This window comes from Varanus komodoensis, unplaced genomic scaffold, assembly GCF_004798865.1.
Source record: "Varanus komodoensis strain SLA01 unplaced genomic scaffold, ASM479886v1 scaffold3, whole genome shotgun sequence".
Lineage (NCBI taxonomy): Eukaryota > Metazoa > Chordata > Lepidosauria > Squamata > Varanidae > Varanus > Varanus komodoensis.
Genome location: NW_025335761.1, coordinates 20,481,939 through 20,498,080, shown reverse-complemented (window position 1 = coordinate 20,498,080; position 16,142 = coordinate 20,481,939). Strand labels below are relative to the sequence as shown.

Genomic DNA, 16,142 nt, shown 5'->3' with positions numbered 1-16,142 from the left:
TGCCCTTTGTGTCCCGGGCTGGTTGGCTGGCGGGCGGCTGGCTCGGCGAAGGCCTGGCAGCTCCGAGTGCCGCACCGTCTGCGGGGCCCGCTTTGAGGCGAGGAGCGGCGGCGGGCCAGCTCCGCCATGGTGAAGAAGCGGAAAGGCCGGGTCCTCATTGACTCAGACACCGAGGACAGTGGCAGCGAGGAGAACCTGGACCAGGTGGGTAGCAGCGCCGCCGCCGAACTGGGCCCAGAACTCCGTTCTCGTTTCCGTCAGCATCGCTCTGCATGGGTGCTTGAAGGAGCCCTCGAGCCTAGTATATGTTTTCCCCACTTCCCCTCTCCCTCTGAGCTTGTGGAGAAGCGGGCTGAGTGCCTTGGCATCTCAAAGAGAGTGTGTGAGTGCAATTGGTGGGGGGGCATGGGGGAAGAAGGTCTCCTGGAAACAAATGCGAATTGAGGGCATGGAAGGGGCGTGTGGGAGGAGTAGGTGCAACGTACCTCGAAAGTGGTGAGGCTTTGGAGATACAATGTTAGGCAATGCACTAGCGGATAGAGAGAATTAGTAGTGATGCGCTAACAGAGTCCACTATAGCAAGTGGCAGGATGGGTAGGCAAGGTGTATTTTTGTGCTGTGAATAGTCATGTAGCTGGGGTTCACCTGAACTCCTGTCTTAATGGTACTTGGTGGTTGGGATGGAAACGTAGTTAGTCTTATAGTTCTTGGAACCCTTGTAACAAATACTTCAGGTGTTAGCGTTTCTTCACTAAGAGGAGTTTCCCCATGTGATGTCTGATTTAGGTTCCCATTGATGTGGGCAACTTCTGTGTTGCCGCCAGGTGGATGGAAGTGTCCCCCCTCCACACTGCCGTTCTTTCCAAGCTTTGTATTGTTGAATTGCTTAGTGTCCCAAACGCCATAGCTTTAGGTGGTGCCTCCTTTAGCTTTTCTCCTCCTCTCAGCATATACTCTACTCTTAACGTTTTACTGATCCTTTTCTTGCTACAACAGTTTTCAAGCCACTCTTGGTTCTTTACAGAGAGCAGTCATTCGTGTTTGGTTTTGAATAGTGAGGTCTGTGTTGCAGTCTAGATACTTGTCTGGCACCTGTGCCTTTAATGTGCTTGCTTCTCTTCTCTCTTTGCCTCTGTGTATGTAAGATATAAATGTGGTATGTGAACAAATTGTTGTTGTTGTTATTTTGGCTTGGTCAGTAGAGCAGTAGGACAGCTAGCAAAAGGATTCCTCTTCTTTTTCTTCCTTTGTAAAAGAAAGTTCCAAATTAGAAAATAGTATTTACTTCTTGGAAAAGTAGACTTTGTGTTTCACTGAAAAGTAAGATATGATTGCTTCTCCTGAGTCCTTGCTTAAGAATAAGTTTAAGCCCATTTCTGGCATGAATTCAGGTTGGAGAAGCCATTCAGGAAGTTCTGGTGGCCTATTACCAACCTGAAGGTTCCATATCCACTGTCACGCAAACAACTTACCAGTTGTATCTTGTGGTGCATAATACAAATCTTTCTCAAAGTTTTTTGTCATTTATCACATGGTTTTGCTGTGCATGTTTCTGACCTTACTACAGGACTTTTTCATTGTTCTCATCATCCAATTTCACTCTTAGATCCTGCAATGGTTTCTTATAGGAATGTAAGATGCCCCCTTTCCTGGGTCAGACTGGCTTAGTATTGTTGATGCTGAATAGCAGAGACCTTCCTGGGTTTCTGGTGTAATTCTTTCTTAGCCTTATCTGGAGATGCTGGCGATTGAACTTGAGACAAAGCATGCAAAGCATGTACATTTCTGCTGAGCTATGGCTCATTAATATATGCTATTATTAATGCTAGGTCACTTACAATGTATTATTGGGGCTCAGGATTCCTCAGAATGTATGTCACCTCTTTCAGACATGACTGAATCTAATCCACCTAAAGAGGGAGATGACAGTAAAAGGAGAATTCTGCATCAACATAGTCTCTTCTTCTAATGTTAATAGAATAATACTGTAGGAGACCCATTACGTAAGGCCTAAGGGTGACTATGGAAGCTTCCTACCCCATCTAGAGCTATGAACAGTCCAGCTTGCTCAACCTTCTCAAATAAGGTTTCACACAGTCAGGTGCAGATTTAGACAGACAATATGGTCATGGAGGCCCTCATAAAGCATGAGGGAAGCACTTGTTCCAACAATTCCTGATCAGGAAGATCTTTACCTACTCATGGTGGAGTATTTCAGAACTAGTTGAGGGATATTGAGATAGTTCAACTGGTTGTTGACCTTTAGAGAAGGCTGTCAATCAGTCTACCACCAATTCCTGCTCAGGGTTCCAAAACTCAAGGCAGAACTGCAGATCCCCTATCAGTCTAATGCCCTCTCCCTGAGACTTTCATTGTGCCTTTCCACAGCTAATAAGAACCCTGTGCAAGTTGAAACACAAAAGGCAGAAGTTCTTATTGGTGTTTTTGATCACAATGTCAGTGCTCCATCTAAAGCACAAGTGGTGCTCAGACTATACATCTTGGAAATGGAATAGCAACAGCTCCTAGACTTGGAACTGTCAGATGATGGTTCTTACAATTCTAGTCTCCTATTAGTCTTCTACCAGCAAGGTAGTCTGGTTGATGGTGCTCTAAAAGTGGTAAAAAGTCAGTGCATTGAGCCTGATGTCACTGAGGTGTCAACATTATCTTTGCTCCAGTACACATGTTTCTTTTATGGACATCTCTTGCACAGGCATTTAGGCTAGCACTTAGACATTCATATAGCTTTAGAAGATTAAATAACTCACAGTGGTTGAAGTACCCTTCAATAGAGTTTCCCAGATCTGGGGATCCTGGTTTTCAGCCTTGACTTGCTGCCTTTTCCATTATCCTTCTAAGATTAGACAGTTGGGATGACTGGGTGCTACGGAGTACCTCTGCTAGAGGGGTGGTTTCAAAACTTAGCAGCCTGGTTATATAGATAAGGCAATTAACAACAATGTAACTAACACCTACTTTTTAAACATGTGCACTTCAAGTATGTCTCACTGAATTCGTTTAAAAATTTAAAAATAAGAGCATTGCCTGTCAGTTTAAATTCTTATACATATCTTTAATATTAGATTGGTAGGTTACATGGGAACAGGGAAAAGTAAAAAATTGATACTTGCTTATCTGATGTAAATGTGAGCTTTAATTTACTTTATATGCCATTGTCTGGTTATGTAATCTGAAGGTATAAAGTAGGCGTACCAGTGATGCACATTATTACCTGTTGGTAAATCTGGAAATATATCAGTAGAAAGCCCTTTTTTGCCTGTTTAAATTGCAAATCTCTGTAATATTTCTATTTGGCAAAATGAGTAAACAAACTTTTAATTGTTGTGCTGTTATCCTTTCAAATGGTAAGCTAATATAAACCAACATATCTGTGAGAATATTGGGTTTGGGAGTTACTTATAGTTCAGTATTTAAAATAAGAAGGATCTATGATTTATGGAATTAGGATGCAGAACACACAGTCTTCCAATTATTGTTGGATGGTAACTCTAGTGACCTTTCTCTGATTGGTCATGTTGGCTGAAACTGATGAGGGTTGTCATCCAAGAACATCTGGAGGGCTGCATCTTCTCTATCTCTGGTCAATTTTATATTGCCATCTTTTCTGATTGCTTGAAAATTGTAGATAGTACTGGTTCATCAGAATCAGAATTTTAGACGTAGAATAGTTCAAGTAAAAGACGCTGATGGGTTGGGAGAGAATGCTAGGACAGAAGAAAGTGCAAGTGCATCTTCAGTACTTTGTGAGGTGCCAACTTTTGACATGTTTCAAAGTTATTAGTCAGATTACTACTAAACACTTGCTAGGATTTGCAACATTTTCCACCTAACAGACTGGCAAACCTCTGCTGAGGTTCAGTTTTGCAGGCAAAGGCCCAGTCGATGAGACTATCCTAACCTGTGCCACTGATTTGGAAGCAATTAATGGGGTTATTGTAGCTATGGTTCAAGGTGTCATGGAAAGCATAGTTCTTACTAACTAGAAAAAGGAGCGAGGAGTAAATGAACATCCTGATGACCTAACAAACTTGGATATTAGATAGCATTATATCTGGAGAAGACCACTGTTGTAATCCTTTGTAGTTAACACTTACCTCTTCCCTTGCAGATTTTGCTGAGTTTTATAGTGCTTTCATTTCCGGAGTGCTTAACATACTTGCTGACATTTAGGAATCAATTGACACCTGCTCCCTGTGGTAACGCTTGGGATAAGTGGACTTTGGGATAAGTGGAGGTTTCCTTTATATCCATGACTTCCTGATTGTCAGACACTAGGTGGCATAGAATTCTGCAGTGGATCTACATAGGTGTTTGACTGATCAAGGCAAATGTAGGACACCCCTTTCCTTTTTGCCCTGGGAGCAATTTTAGTTAAGGTGATAAGTTATGGGAGCACTCCCATAAGCAAATGTTTAATGTGGCAGGCTGCCTGCATTTTTCAACTGGTCAATCCTGTGATGTTGTATGGTAGGAAATTCATTGAGAAGTATGTTTTTTTTAACATGTAGTATCTGGCTCAGAAAATGTCTAAGGTACCATTTTGTAATGTGGCCAGCCATTGTCTTCATTTTACATTGCCTTTCTTGCATAAATAATAAATTGCAATATTTATTCAAAATCAAATTACACTCAATTACCTATTAAAAACCCCAAGCCACTTAAAGTGTGATTCAGCAGAGATACCCTTAAGTAGGTGGATTTGATTTAAATCAAATCATTTGAAATCTCTAGTCAGTAAGACTAGTTTTAAATAATGGTTTTCAAAATAATTTGCACACATGCCTGCCTTGTTTGTAGGAAGAGGAACTTCATTAAAATATTCCCAATCTAGGTCTCTAACAACTTGCTGCCAGCATTATAGGTTCTCTCCTCCAGGGAAAGGATAATATGATAAACCTCAGGCTATATACGAAAAGATCCAAAGACTCCAAAGACTCGCAGAGTATTCTGCTCAAAAGGTTTCACTTTCATTTCTACTGCTAGCTCCTCCCTCCTCACACTTAGCTTCTGTTCCGCACCCAACAATCTTCTTGTATTCATTGCATTTTTTGAAACTTAGCACTGAAGAGGTAAGGGGTTGATTCTGTGTACATAGATTTGTAAAGGAACAATGGAATTATGGTCTTGTTTTCAAGTCTATATGTTTATTTTATAACATTTTTGCTGTGAAGAAGCATGTGATCTCAGCAGGTGGAAATTCACAGCCTTGAGAACTGTAAAATCAAGTATCTGTGATAATCTAGAAAAATTGGGTAATAATGTTACAGAAACCTCTGGAAGAGCATGACATTGTGAATGGAATGCATTTAGCAAAAAAATTAAACATTGCATGAGTATATAGCTTTATGCTACATAATTAAAAACTAATCCTTATTTCATTATGAAGAACCTTTGGACTACAATGTACAGTGGTACCTTGGCTCACGAACTGAATCCGTTCCAGGACCCTGGTCGTGACCCAAAATGATCATGAGCCAAGTTAAATTTCCCCATAAGGTTCAATGTAAATAAGGTTAATCCGTTCTGTAACTTCTTTTTAAATCAGAAAAATGTAAAGCAAAGTGACAAAGAACAACAAAGATCGCGGCCATCTCCCCCCACCCTGTCTGAGCACAGGCATGGCCATCTCTCCCCCCTCCCCAAGCATGACCGAGATCACACCCATCATCCCTGCACATGCCTGTCATTCCGGCACGCTGGGGGATGGAGAGATGGGTGCAAATGGGATGTGCTGGGGGAGGGAGAGACGGGCACAATCTCGGCCATCACCCCACTGGTGGGGAGATGGCCGCGATCGTGTGGGGAGGGGGGAGATTGCTGAGATTACGCACGTCTTCCCTGCACAAACACAACTGCGATCGTGGCCATTTCCCCATTCGGGCGAGGGGAGGAGATGGCTGCGATCTTGGTCGCCATCCAGTGTGGAGTTCACGACCCACGTCAAAGTGTTCATGAAATTTTTGTTCTTGACCCAATCTGGTCGTGAACCAAGGCATTCGTGAGCCAAGGTACCACTGTGTCTTAAATAGAAAACTGTCTTTAGATAGATTCTTTTCCTCAAAAAGCATTTTTTTAAAAAAAAATCCAATTTAAATTTTTAAAATCTAATTAAATATTAAACATCACTGATTTTTATCCACCCTACTCATAAGCTTCTGAAGTCAGAGAGTTATGGTCATTCTGTGCTGGGTATGAGGAGCATGAAGGCATTCATAGTGTCCTTGTTCCTCCCACCCTGCCAACCAACTAGATGACCAATTTCAGCACTCTCATTTATTTATTTATTTATTTATTAGAACATTTCTGTGCTACCCCTTGCCAAAGCCTCGGGGCGGCTTACAACACAATAAAATACAATACAATACAAAAATAACAATATAAAATTAAAATTAACAATATATAATAAATAAAAATATAAAAGATATAAAAGAAGTTATAAAAGAAAAGAAGTCGCCCTGGCCAGATAGACATTACAGAGTTTTAAAAGGGGGGGGGAGGCTGTAGTATTTTCATAATACATTGTTTATGGGCAGACCCTGGCTTCTCTATCCCTTCTCCCAGAAGACCCATTTTATTCCTTCTCTGAGATCACTGTTCTGATATCAGAGAAGCACCTGGCTCAGTTTTTTCAACTTGCAAATTATAGAGATGACAGACTGAACATGAATCCCCAGCTCAGAAGTTGGAGCTTTTTTCCAAGGTCAGATGTGGCAATCCAGTGCATCCTGTGGCCATGTAGATGCTATGTAGAGGGCCATAGGGTCAGTCTGCTCTCAACATAACAAAAATAAGATTTTTAAAGGTATTTGGTATACACTTGATACATCTACTGGAAGCTTGTAAGGTCAGGTGCTTGTGAACATTCCTTAGGAGGAGTTCAAAGGAGTAGGGTTGTGAAAGAAAAAGCCCTGCTTATTTTCATCTAGTTTATATTTTAGTTTTTACCTTATTGAGCAATAAATGGCATACCATTGTTACCTTATCCTAAGGGAGATTGCTTAGAAAGCTTAAATGGGAGTAGTAGAAGGAGAAGTACACTATTGGAAATTGTTTCTCTCAGATTTGGAAGAGTCTGTTCATTTTCGAGTTAACTCTGTACTTCTGCTTCCACCAGGAGCTCCTGTCATTGGCCAAACGGAAACGTGGTGACTCTGAGGAAAAGGAAGCACCTGCAAGCAAACCTACAGCGTCTTCAGACTCTGAGACTTCAGACAGTGATGTTGAGGTAAGTTCTCGTACAAACATAGATGGTATCAAAGAAGCTACTGTGAATTACTATCTTACTAGTGAGAGAGATATAAATAACAAGAACATAGAAGTATTTGTATATTTATTATTTATTTATTTAGAATTTTTGTATGCCGTCCCATCGCATAGCCTCGGGATGGCTTACATAAAATAAACAAACATAATACAAATAATACAAATAAAATCCAGATTCACCCTGGCTGCAAATTAAAACCTTATAGATGATATTAAAAGTTATTAAAATATTGTTTAAATAAAAAGGTCTTAGCCTGGCACTGAAAAACAAATAATGACAGTGCCAGGCGGACCTCTCTGGGGAGCGCATTCCATAGGCGGGGCGCCACCTACAAACGCCTGGTATACTTGGTGTTGCCTGCTTGTATGGAATATGTCTATATTTCAAAAACAGTGTTTGCACTCTGCTTTCCATAGATGATGACCTGAAAGTGGCCTTACTTGAACAAAAGAAACAAAACTTCAGAAGAATATTCCAGTAGAAAATTGCTGAAATTACAATTTAACAAGTTCAGCTGTTGCTTCTGGTTTAACTACAAAAAATCACTTCATTTCCACCTGATCGCACTGTTTACATTTTTCTCTACCTGCAGCTGCATAACCTTTGTATTCTAGGTCTGAAAGTTATACCAGCCTTTCCTATCTATAAATGTGCTGAGATACAACTCCCATTACGGTCATTTTGTCAGGTGATGATGGGAAATGTAGTACAACACTTTTGACAGGTGGTAGGTTGGAGAACACCAGCTTATGCCATAACAAATGTGTTACTGTTTAAAGCACCATGAGATTGTTTTTTGTTTTAACGGACTAACATGGAGATAATATTCAGTTAACATGTCTCCCATTTATATCTATTTAAAATATGTATATATGGTTCTTCACCAAAGCTGGTTTCTGGATTGTTCACAGGATTAAAACAACACAAGCAATATACTACGTAATAAAACTAGCTAGCAAATTAAGAGTAATTAGCAAAGACTTAAAATGCCAAAGTATGAGAGAATAAACATGGATTTGCATAATGCCTGAAAAGAATATAATAGTCATCCCTGGAACACCTTTCTGGGAATGTCATTCCACATGTCATTCCACAAATGGGCCACCAAAGAGACCTTCTCTCTGGGTTTTACCCTTTATACCTCTCTCTACACAAGAAGGGAACTGTGAGAAGGCAATCTACTTACTTCAGTTTGGACAAATACCTGTCTCCCTGGCAACCAGTGCAGGCAGAAGTACTGGCATAATATTATCATATTGGCTTGTCCCAATTAGCAGTTTAGTTAGCAGTTTAGACACCATATTTTCAATGAACTCAAGTTTGTGGACCATTTTAAAGGCAGCCCCTTGTATAATATTTTGCAGTAATCCAAACAGGAAGTTACCAGAGCATGAATAACTGTTGCAAGGGTTATCTTGCAGGTGAACCATGTGGCAAAGAGTTTTAAATAGAGTTCTATATTCAGTTGTACTGCTAAAGAAAACAGTCTTAATGGCACCTGTGGGAAATATATAAAATCTATAAAAATTATTGATGCCATGAAACATCTAGAAAGGATTTTATATATTTGGTGGTGATCTAATAGGGGCTGTACAATATTTGAAAATTGTGGTTAATATAATCAGTAAAATTTTGCTTGCAATTGCAGCCTAACTATTTTGTGTTTGCTTCAAATGATATAGTTGAAGTCAGAAGGTATTTGCTATGTAATTGGGGTGGTTACGGGCAATGGACATTATGGCGTTGAGGGTCTAACATGTCTGCGTAGAAGAAGGAGGGACAGATGGCTAGCACCTGTTCCCCCTTCTGGTTATTCCCCCAGCCTGAGGGTTCCAGGTGGTCCTGTCAACCGCCCCCTAGGCCTGTCGGTGCTGCTGCTTAATGCCAGGTCGGTCCACAATAAATCTTCCCTCATCCTTGACTTGATTGTGGATGAGGGGGCTGACCTGGTTTGCTTTGCAGAGACCTGGGTGGGTGAGGAGGGGGATGTCTCCCTCTCTCAACTGTGCCCACCCGGGTATCTGATCCAGCACTGACCGCACCTGGAGGGAAGGGGAGGGGGGCTCGCTTTGGTTTATCGAGCCTCTTTTTCCCTTACGGGGCTTCCTGTCCCCTCGAGGCTGGGTCTAGACTGCCTCTACTTGCTGTTGGACAACCGAGACAGATTGGGGATTCTGTTGGTGTACCGTGCACCCTTCTGCCCAACAGACTCCCTGCCTGAGCTGATGGAGATCGTCTCGGATTTGGTGTTCAAGACTCCCAGGATGTTGGTTCTGGGGGACTTCAATCTCCATGCCGAGATGGTTCTGACCGGGGCGGCTCAGGACTTCATGGCCTCCATGGCGGCCATGGGGCTGTCTCAACATGTCACAGGCCCGACCCATGAACGTGGACACGCTCTGGACCTGGTTTTATTGACAGGGCAGGAAGAGGGGGATCGGAGGGTGAGGAACTTGTGTCTGACACCCCTGTCATGGTCAGATCACTTCCTCGTGAGGTTTGAGCTGGAGAGTGGCCTTTTCCTCTGCAAGGGTGCATACCCGATTGTGCTGGTCCGCCCTTGGAGCCGGTTGGATCCGGATGGATTCCTGAAGGCCCTGGGGGATTTCCCGGTTGATAAGGCTGGTGCTCCTGTTGATGCCTTGGTTGAACTATGAAATGGGGAAATGACCAGGACTATTGACATGATCGCTCCTAAGCGTCCTCTCCCACCTGGCAGAGCCCATTCATCCCCTTGGTATACTCCTGAATTACGGGCAATGAAGCAGGTTGGGAGACATCTAGAGCATAGGTGGAGGAAATCACTGGATGAATCTGACCGAACACACTTGAGAGCCCATTATCGGGCCTATGCTGTGGTGGTGAGGGCGGCGAAGAAGAAATTCTTCTCCGCTTCCATTGCCTCCTCACAATGCTGCCTGGTGGAGCTCTTTTGGGTGGTACAGGGGCTGGTACACCCGGGCCCAAAGAAAGATCTCGTACCACCTTCGAAGGCCTGCTGTGACGACTTTGCCAAGCATTTTAGAGAGAAAATCGCTCAGATTCGTCACAAGCTGGACTCTACTAGTGAATCAGATTCTACTGGGGAGGTGCCAATGTTACCGTCTGGTCCACAATTGAAGGATGAGTTCCATTTGTTGCGGCCTGATGATGTGGACAAGGTGCTTGGACAAGTACGTCCTACCACTTGCTTACTGGACCCTTGCCTATCTTGGCTACTCAAGAAAGCCAAGGACAGGATAGGGACCTGCATCCTAGAGGTAGTCAACGCCTCTCTAAGGGACAGCCGGGTACCTGCCTGTTTAAAGGAGGCGGTAGTCCGGCCAGTTCTAAAGAAGGCATCCCTGGATCCAGAGACGGCCGCCAATTACAGACCGGTGGCCAACATCCCGTTCTTGGGCAAGGTGTTAGAGCGGGTGGTGGCGGGACAACTCCAAGCACTCTTGGATGAGACTGATTATCTGGACCCATTGCAGTCCGGCTTCAGACCCGGGTACGGTACTGAATCTGCCTTGGTCGCCCTGTATGATGACCTGTGCAGGGAGAGAGATGGGGAGTGCGTCCCTGTTGGTTCTCCTGGACCTCTCAGTGGCTTTCGATACCATCAACCATGGTATCCTGGATAGGCTAGCGGGATTGGGAGTTGGAGGCACAGCTTGGCAGTGGTTCCGCTCCTATCTCAATGGCCGATTCCAGAAGATGGTGCTGGGGGACTATGGCTGTGTGCCATGGCAGCTATGCCATGGAGTTCCACAGGGATCCATTTTGTCCCCCTTGCTATTTAACATCTACATGAAACCGCTGGGTGAGGTCATTAGGAGGTGTGGGCTGTGGAATCATCAGTACACTGATGATACCCAGCTCTACCTCTTGTTCTCAACTAATCCAGGTGAGGCAGTGGCTGTACTGAACTGGTGCCTGGCCGAGGTAATGGGCTGGTTGAGGGCCAATAAACTGAGGCTCAATCCAGACAAGATGGAGGTCCTTTTGGTAGGTGGGATGGGCTTCGGGATGGGGGACCTGGACCTTGTCCTGAACGGGGTTGCACTTCCTCTTAGAGACAGGGTTTGCAGCTTGGGAGTGCTTTTTGACCCAGAGCTGTCATTAGAAGCTCAAGTAACAGCAGTGGCGAGGAGCGCCTTCCTTCAGCTTTGGCTGATCCATCAGCTTTGTCCCTACCTGGAGAACGACTGCCTGGCAACTGTGACGCATGCATTGGTAACTTCCCGATTAGATTTCTGTAACGTGATCTACGTGAGGCTGCCTTTGAAGACGGTCCGGATACTTCAATTGGTGCAAAATAGAGCTGCCAGGTTGCTGACGGGGACTGGGCATTGTTCTCATATAACCCCAGTCCTCCATCAGCTTCACTGGCTCCCCATTGAAGCCGGGCCCAATTCAAGGTGTTGGTTGTCACCTATAAAGCCCTCAACCGCTTGGGACCTGGTTATCTAAAGGAGCGCTTGCGTCCATATATGCCCTCCCGCCCCTTAAGATCGGCTAAGGAGGCCCTTCTCTGGGAGCCGTTTGTGAAGGATATTAGAAGGGTGAGTACCCGGAGGAGGCCCTTCTCTGCAGTGGCGCCCCACCTATGGAATGTGCTCCCCAGAGAGGTCGTTACTTGTTTTTCAGCACCAGGCCAAGACCTTTTTGTTTAAACAATATTTTAATTATAAATTTGTTGTTCTTATTTATTGGTTTTAAATTATGGCTGAGATACTCCCAATGTTTAATGTTATCCTATTCTATGTTTTATCTGCCTTGTAAGCCACCCTGAGGCTTTCTGTGATGGGTGCAGCATAAAAATGTTATTTATTTATATATATATATATATATATATATATATATATATATATATATATAAAAAATAAATGTAACTCTTCCTGAAGGGTATTCTTAACTTAATGTATTTTTTAAAATTTTATTGACTGAAAGTAACACTATATTCTTTTTTCCTTCTGAATTGATGTGCCTGATATCTATTTATATATAAATAAGAATATAAATAGTATTAAATTGGATTATGCAAGAACCCATCTTTCACCAATGGCAAATGGGCTTTACGTACCTAATTTTGAATAGATGCACAGGGAGGAATGAGTGATTACTACCCCTTGTCATTCACTGCCATTTTTTAACTTCAAGAGATTTTAAAAATACAGGAGATACAGTTGGAGCCATTTTTTTCCAGTACCTGAAAATTGTGCTGCTGTGTTCATCATTTTTTATTATGTACATTGGCTTTTTCCACGTGCACAAGTGCATACTTTTGGCTGTCCCAAACTTTGCCTGGTCAGTTTCCTTGTCTGCTTCAGCTGTTGAAGAAAGTGGTGAAGTATAGTAGGAAACAGACTGACAAGGCGAGTAGGCAGATTTGTGCACAGCTGCCAGCAGTCAATTGCCTAGCTGTCAATTAAAAAGTCAAGGGGAAAAACCAGTGAAAGTAGGTGAACCAAAAAGGAGTGATGCAACTATTAATGAGGTAATGGGTTGGCAGGGTTTGGGTTTTTTGCCACTCCTGTTGAATGGTTCACTAGCTGATCCCCACAACCCACAGTGGATCAGGGGTTTTTCCCTCTGCCACTGCCTTCCCCCATGGTCTTCCTGCAGGTACGTCGGGAACCTAGTATACCAGTATGGCAAAATCAATTTTGTCTCCCCTCTGCATAATCCCTTTGACAGTCAGTCACTGCCACCCACCATTTTTTGTGATCTCCAAAGTAATTGTCACTTTAAAGTGCCCCAAGTGGCACACTGGAACAGCCATCATTGGTTCATCACCTTATTTATCTATTCTTGCACCAAGAATGTGTACAAATGTGTTTTCTGATGTGAGAGAGTAGTCATTCAGAATTGCACAAGTGTGCACTTCTCACTATCCAGAAATGACAAACCCAGGTTTCAAATATATTACTTTAATTTTAGTTTAATGTAAACAAACATTTATATCCTGTCCTTTCCAACGAACGGCTCAGGACGGCTTACTTTATTACCTGACTTCTTTCAAAGGGCAGTATACAGATTGCATGGCTACATGCATCCCTGTCAAATAAACCCCATTTAACTGTCCAAAAAAAACCTGTTTTGAAAAAAAAAAACTCTCTTACATCTGACAAAAGTGCTACTGTTAATAGAGTGGGCTGCACTCTATTAACAGAAAGTTAAGAACACTGAGAACTGAAGAAGAAAAAACAATGTGAGAGTAAAAAGAGGGTTGCCTGGGGCTTTCTATAAGTGCACAAGATTCCTTTATAATCTCTCATATTTTTTAATGTATGTGCCTTTCCCTGTTGTTTTTCCATGGACACTGAGAAATAGAGAATTTCTCAGTGCAAAGTGGTGATGTGGCTGCAACACGCTTTTTCGCAAGGAAGAATCTGGTTGTGCCTTTGCTTTCACTTGATGGCTTACTGCATGGTAGCTTTCAAATGACACCTACAGTCTACAGTCTTTGAAGCCTAGCTTTGTGAGTGTCCATGAATCTCTATGTTCATGGATATTGACTAGACATACCTTCAAATGCTGAATGGTTGGAGTTGCATGCGGGTACAACTCTGAACTAACTTCCCATTGGTGTTTAAACTTGTGATATATTTGGGTAGTGACTTCAGCCCTGATTTCATTCTTCTTATGCTACAGTGGACAGTTGGAGGTTCTAAAAACAAAAAGAAAGGAAAAGCTGGGAAAGCAGAGAAGAAAGGTGCCATGAAGAAACCAACAAACAAAGCAGCCTCATCAGGCAGCTCTGATAAAGACAGCTCTCCAGAGAGCTCAGCACCTGAAGAAGGTAAGAATGGATGTGACAATGTGAAGGATTTCATTGGGGTACTCACTTTCTTTGGACTTGGAGGTCACGGATTTTTCTCTAAATAGTGTTATTTTTTCCTGCAATGGGCTGGGCTGATATACTAAATTATATTATTTTAAGCCTGCTTCTGTCCTTGCTTTTAGATGCAGAAATGAATGGGGGAAAGGAAGGCACTTTAAGTCTTCCTTAATAAAATACCAGGGATTTTATTTGCCTGTTTTGTTCTTAGGCCTTTATTGCTTAGGCCTTTATTGCTCAATATGCAAATTCAGTATCTTGGAATTAACCCTGTAACTCTCTTAGCTATATAGAAATGGTGTTTCTGATGTATGATGTTTCTTTATTCTGTAAACTATATCAAGCTCGTCTTTACACATTGTTATGTAGAAGAAAAGTCATATCCTGGCTTATCTAATATAAAAATATTACAAAGAAATAATGAATAAATGTCACAACAAAGTTTTCAGAAAGTGCCCTCCTGCCATAAGCCTTGATCTCTCTTGTTCAGCTCTCTTGGCTTATACAGGGCTTTACAACTGTTGCTGGGAAAAGTGTGTGAAACATTGAGGAATACCAATAACTTGTACACTAAAACATCATCTTTACCCATAGTTATTAGCATTCAGCTTGTATACTGAAGCACAAGTCCCTCTGATTGGCATATGTGAGCATAAATCTCTGTGTTCTGAGAGTGAGACAGAATAGTACGTGTGCTTAGCTATAAGAATAATAATAAATATTAGCTGGGTGAGGGAGACTGAGAGCAAAAAGGCATAGGTTAGTTGAAGCATTAGATTTCTTAACTTTTCTCTTTAATAAGCCTTAGTGGGCGGGGGGAGGGTTAAACCTTCAGGAATGTGTTTCATCTGTGTCCTTGCTGTAACATTCTTTGCAGGAACATGCCCTCAGAATAGAATGAATCATCCAAATAAACGTAACTTCAAGTATTTGAAATTTTTGTAATCTTCTTGACATTATTGGACCTTTGGCCTGTGTCTTGTCTGTTTTGCCTAAAGTTATTTTTAGGCAAAGTTTGAGTCTTGCAACTGAGTACTATGCAGAGTTATGCCCACCTCAGTGTCTTGATGTCAATTTATTAAGGGATAACAAGGGATGTATTAATGTTAATTATTAAGGTTGGGACAAGCCCTATCAGAATCCATCCTGCCTAGTATTTGCAGGCTTCCTCTTGTGCTTGGCCCAGTCTTCCAAAGTGCGCCAAACCAGGAGGAGGTCCACAAGCACTTACGGAGTCCTGGTTGTGCCACCAGCAACTTCTTCACCATCAGATGCAGCTGCCCAAACAGCAGCTGCACCTAGAGTGGGAGAGCGATGCAGCTTGAGGAGTGTGTAAGATTCAGTTCCTGGCAAGCACCCCACAAATGTTGGGCATGCTCACCAGCAAGTCAATCGCAGGATGGCTGCCGTGCAGACTAGATTTCTGGGAGCCCAGTCCAGGAAATCTGATGGATTCCCACTCCTGAACAGATTCCTCACACATCCCTATTTATTATCTCCTAGCATAGTAAGAGTTTGTCAGTGATACTTGTAACTTTCTCACATTATATTTGCATTTTCTTGCCATTCGTGTACATGACACATTCTGAAACAGCATAAGCATAGTGCAGGTCCTTGCCTGAGAAGCTTAGAATCCAAATTTAGAGGATACAGGAGTGAGGTGGCTAAGGAAAGAAAAGGGTAATAAGGAATGGGCATCAGCAAGCACAGTTATATGATGTCTTTGGGCTTGTCCTGGAGTTTCTAGGCTCCCTTTCATAACAAACTTTTTCTGATTGTTTCAGGTGAAGTATCTGACTCTGAAAGTAACAGCTCTTGTTCCAGCTCAGACTCAGATTCCTCTTCTGAAGATGAGTTCACTGATGGCTATGGGGAGGACCTCATGGGTGATGAAGAAGACAGAGCTCGTCTAGAACAGATGACAGAAAAGGAGCGAGAACAGGAATTGTTTAACCGGATAGAGAAGAGAGAAGTTCTGAAGAGAAGGTGACCTATGCAACCATTTTAGGAAACTCCCCTCCCCTCACC

The 16,142-nt window shown here is 42.6% G+C and overlaps 1 protein-coding gene across 1 annotated transcript in view; it reads left to right on the top strand.

Moving 5' to 3' along the window:
* Positions 1-7: 7 nt before the first annotated feature.
* RTF1 (RTF1 homolog, Paf1/RNA polymerase II complex component) overlaps positions 8-16,142 on the top strand; it is a 31,982-nt gene continuing 15,847 nt past the window's right edge. Inside the window, exons 1-4 of the mRNA XM_044436432.1 lie at positions 8-204; positions 7,139-7,249; positions 13,928-14,075; positions 15,899-16,100. Of these exons, the coding sequence (XP_044292367.1) occupies positions 127-204; positions 7,139-7,249; positions 13,928-14,075; positions 15,899-16,100 (539 nt within the window). The 5' untranslated portion in view covers positions 8-126. The remainder of the gene's footprint in view (positions 205-7,138; positions 7,250-13,927; positions 14,076-15,898; positions 16,101-16,142) is intronic.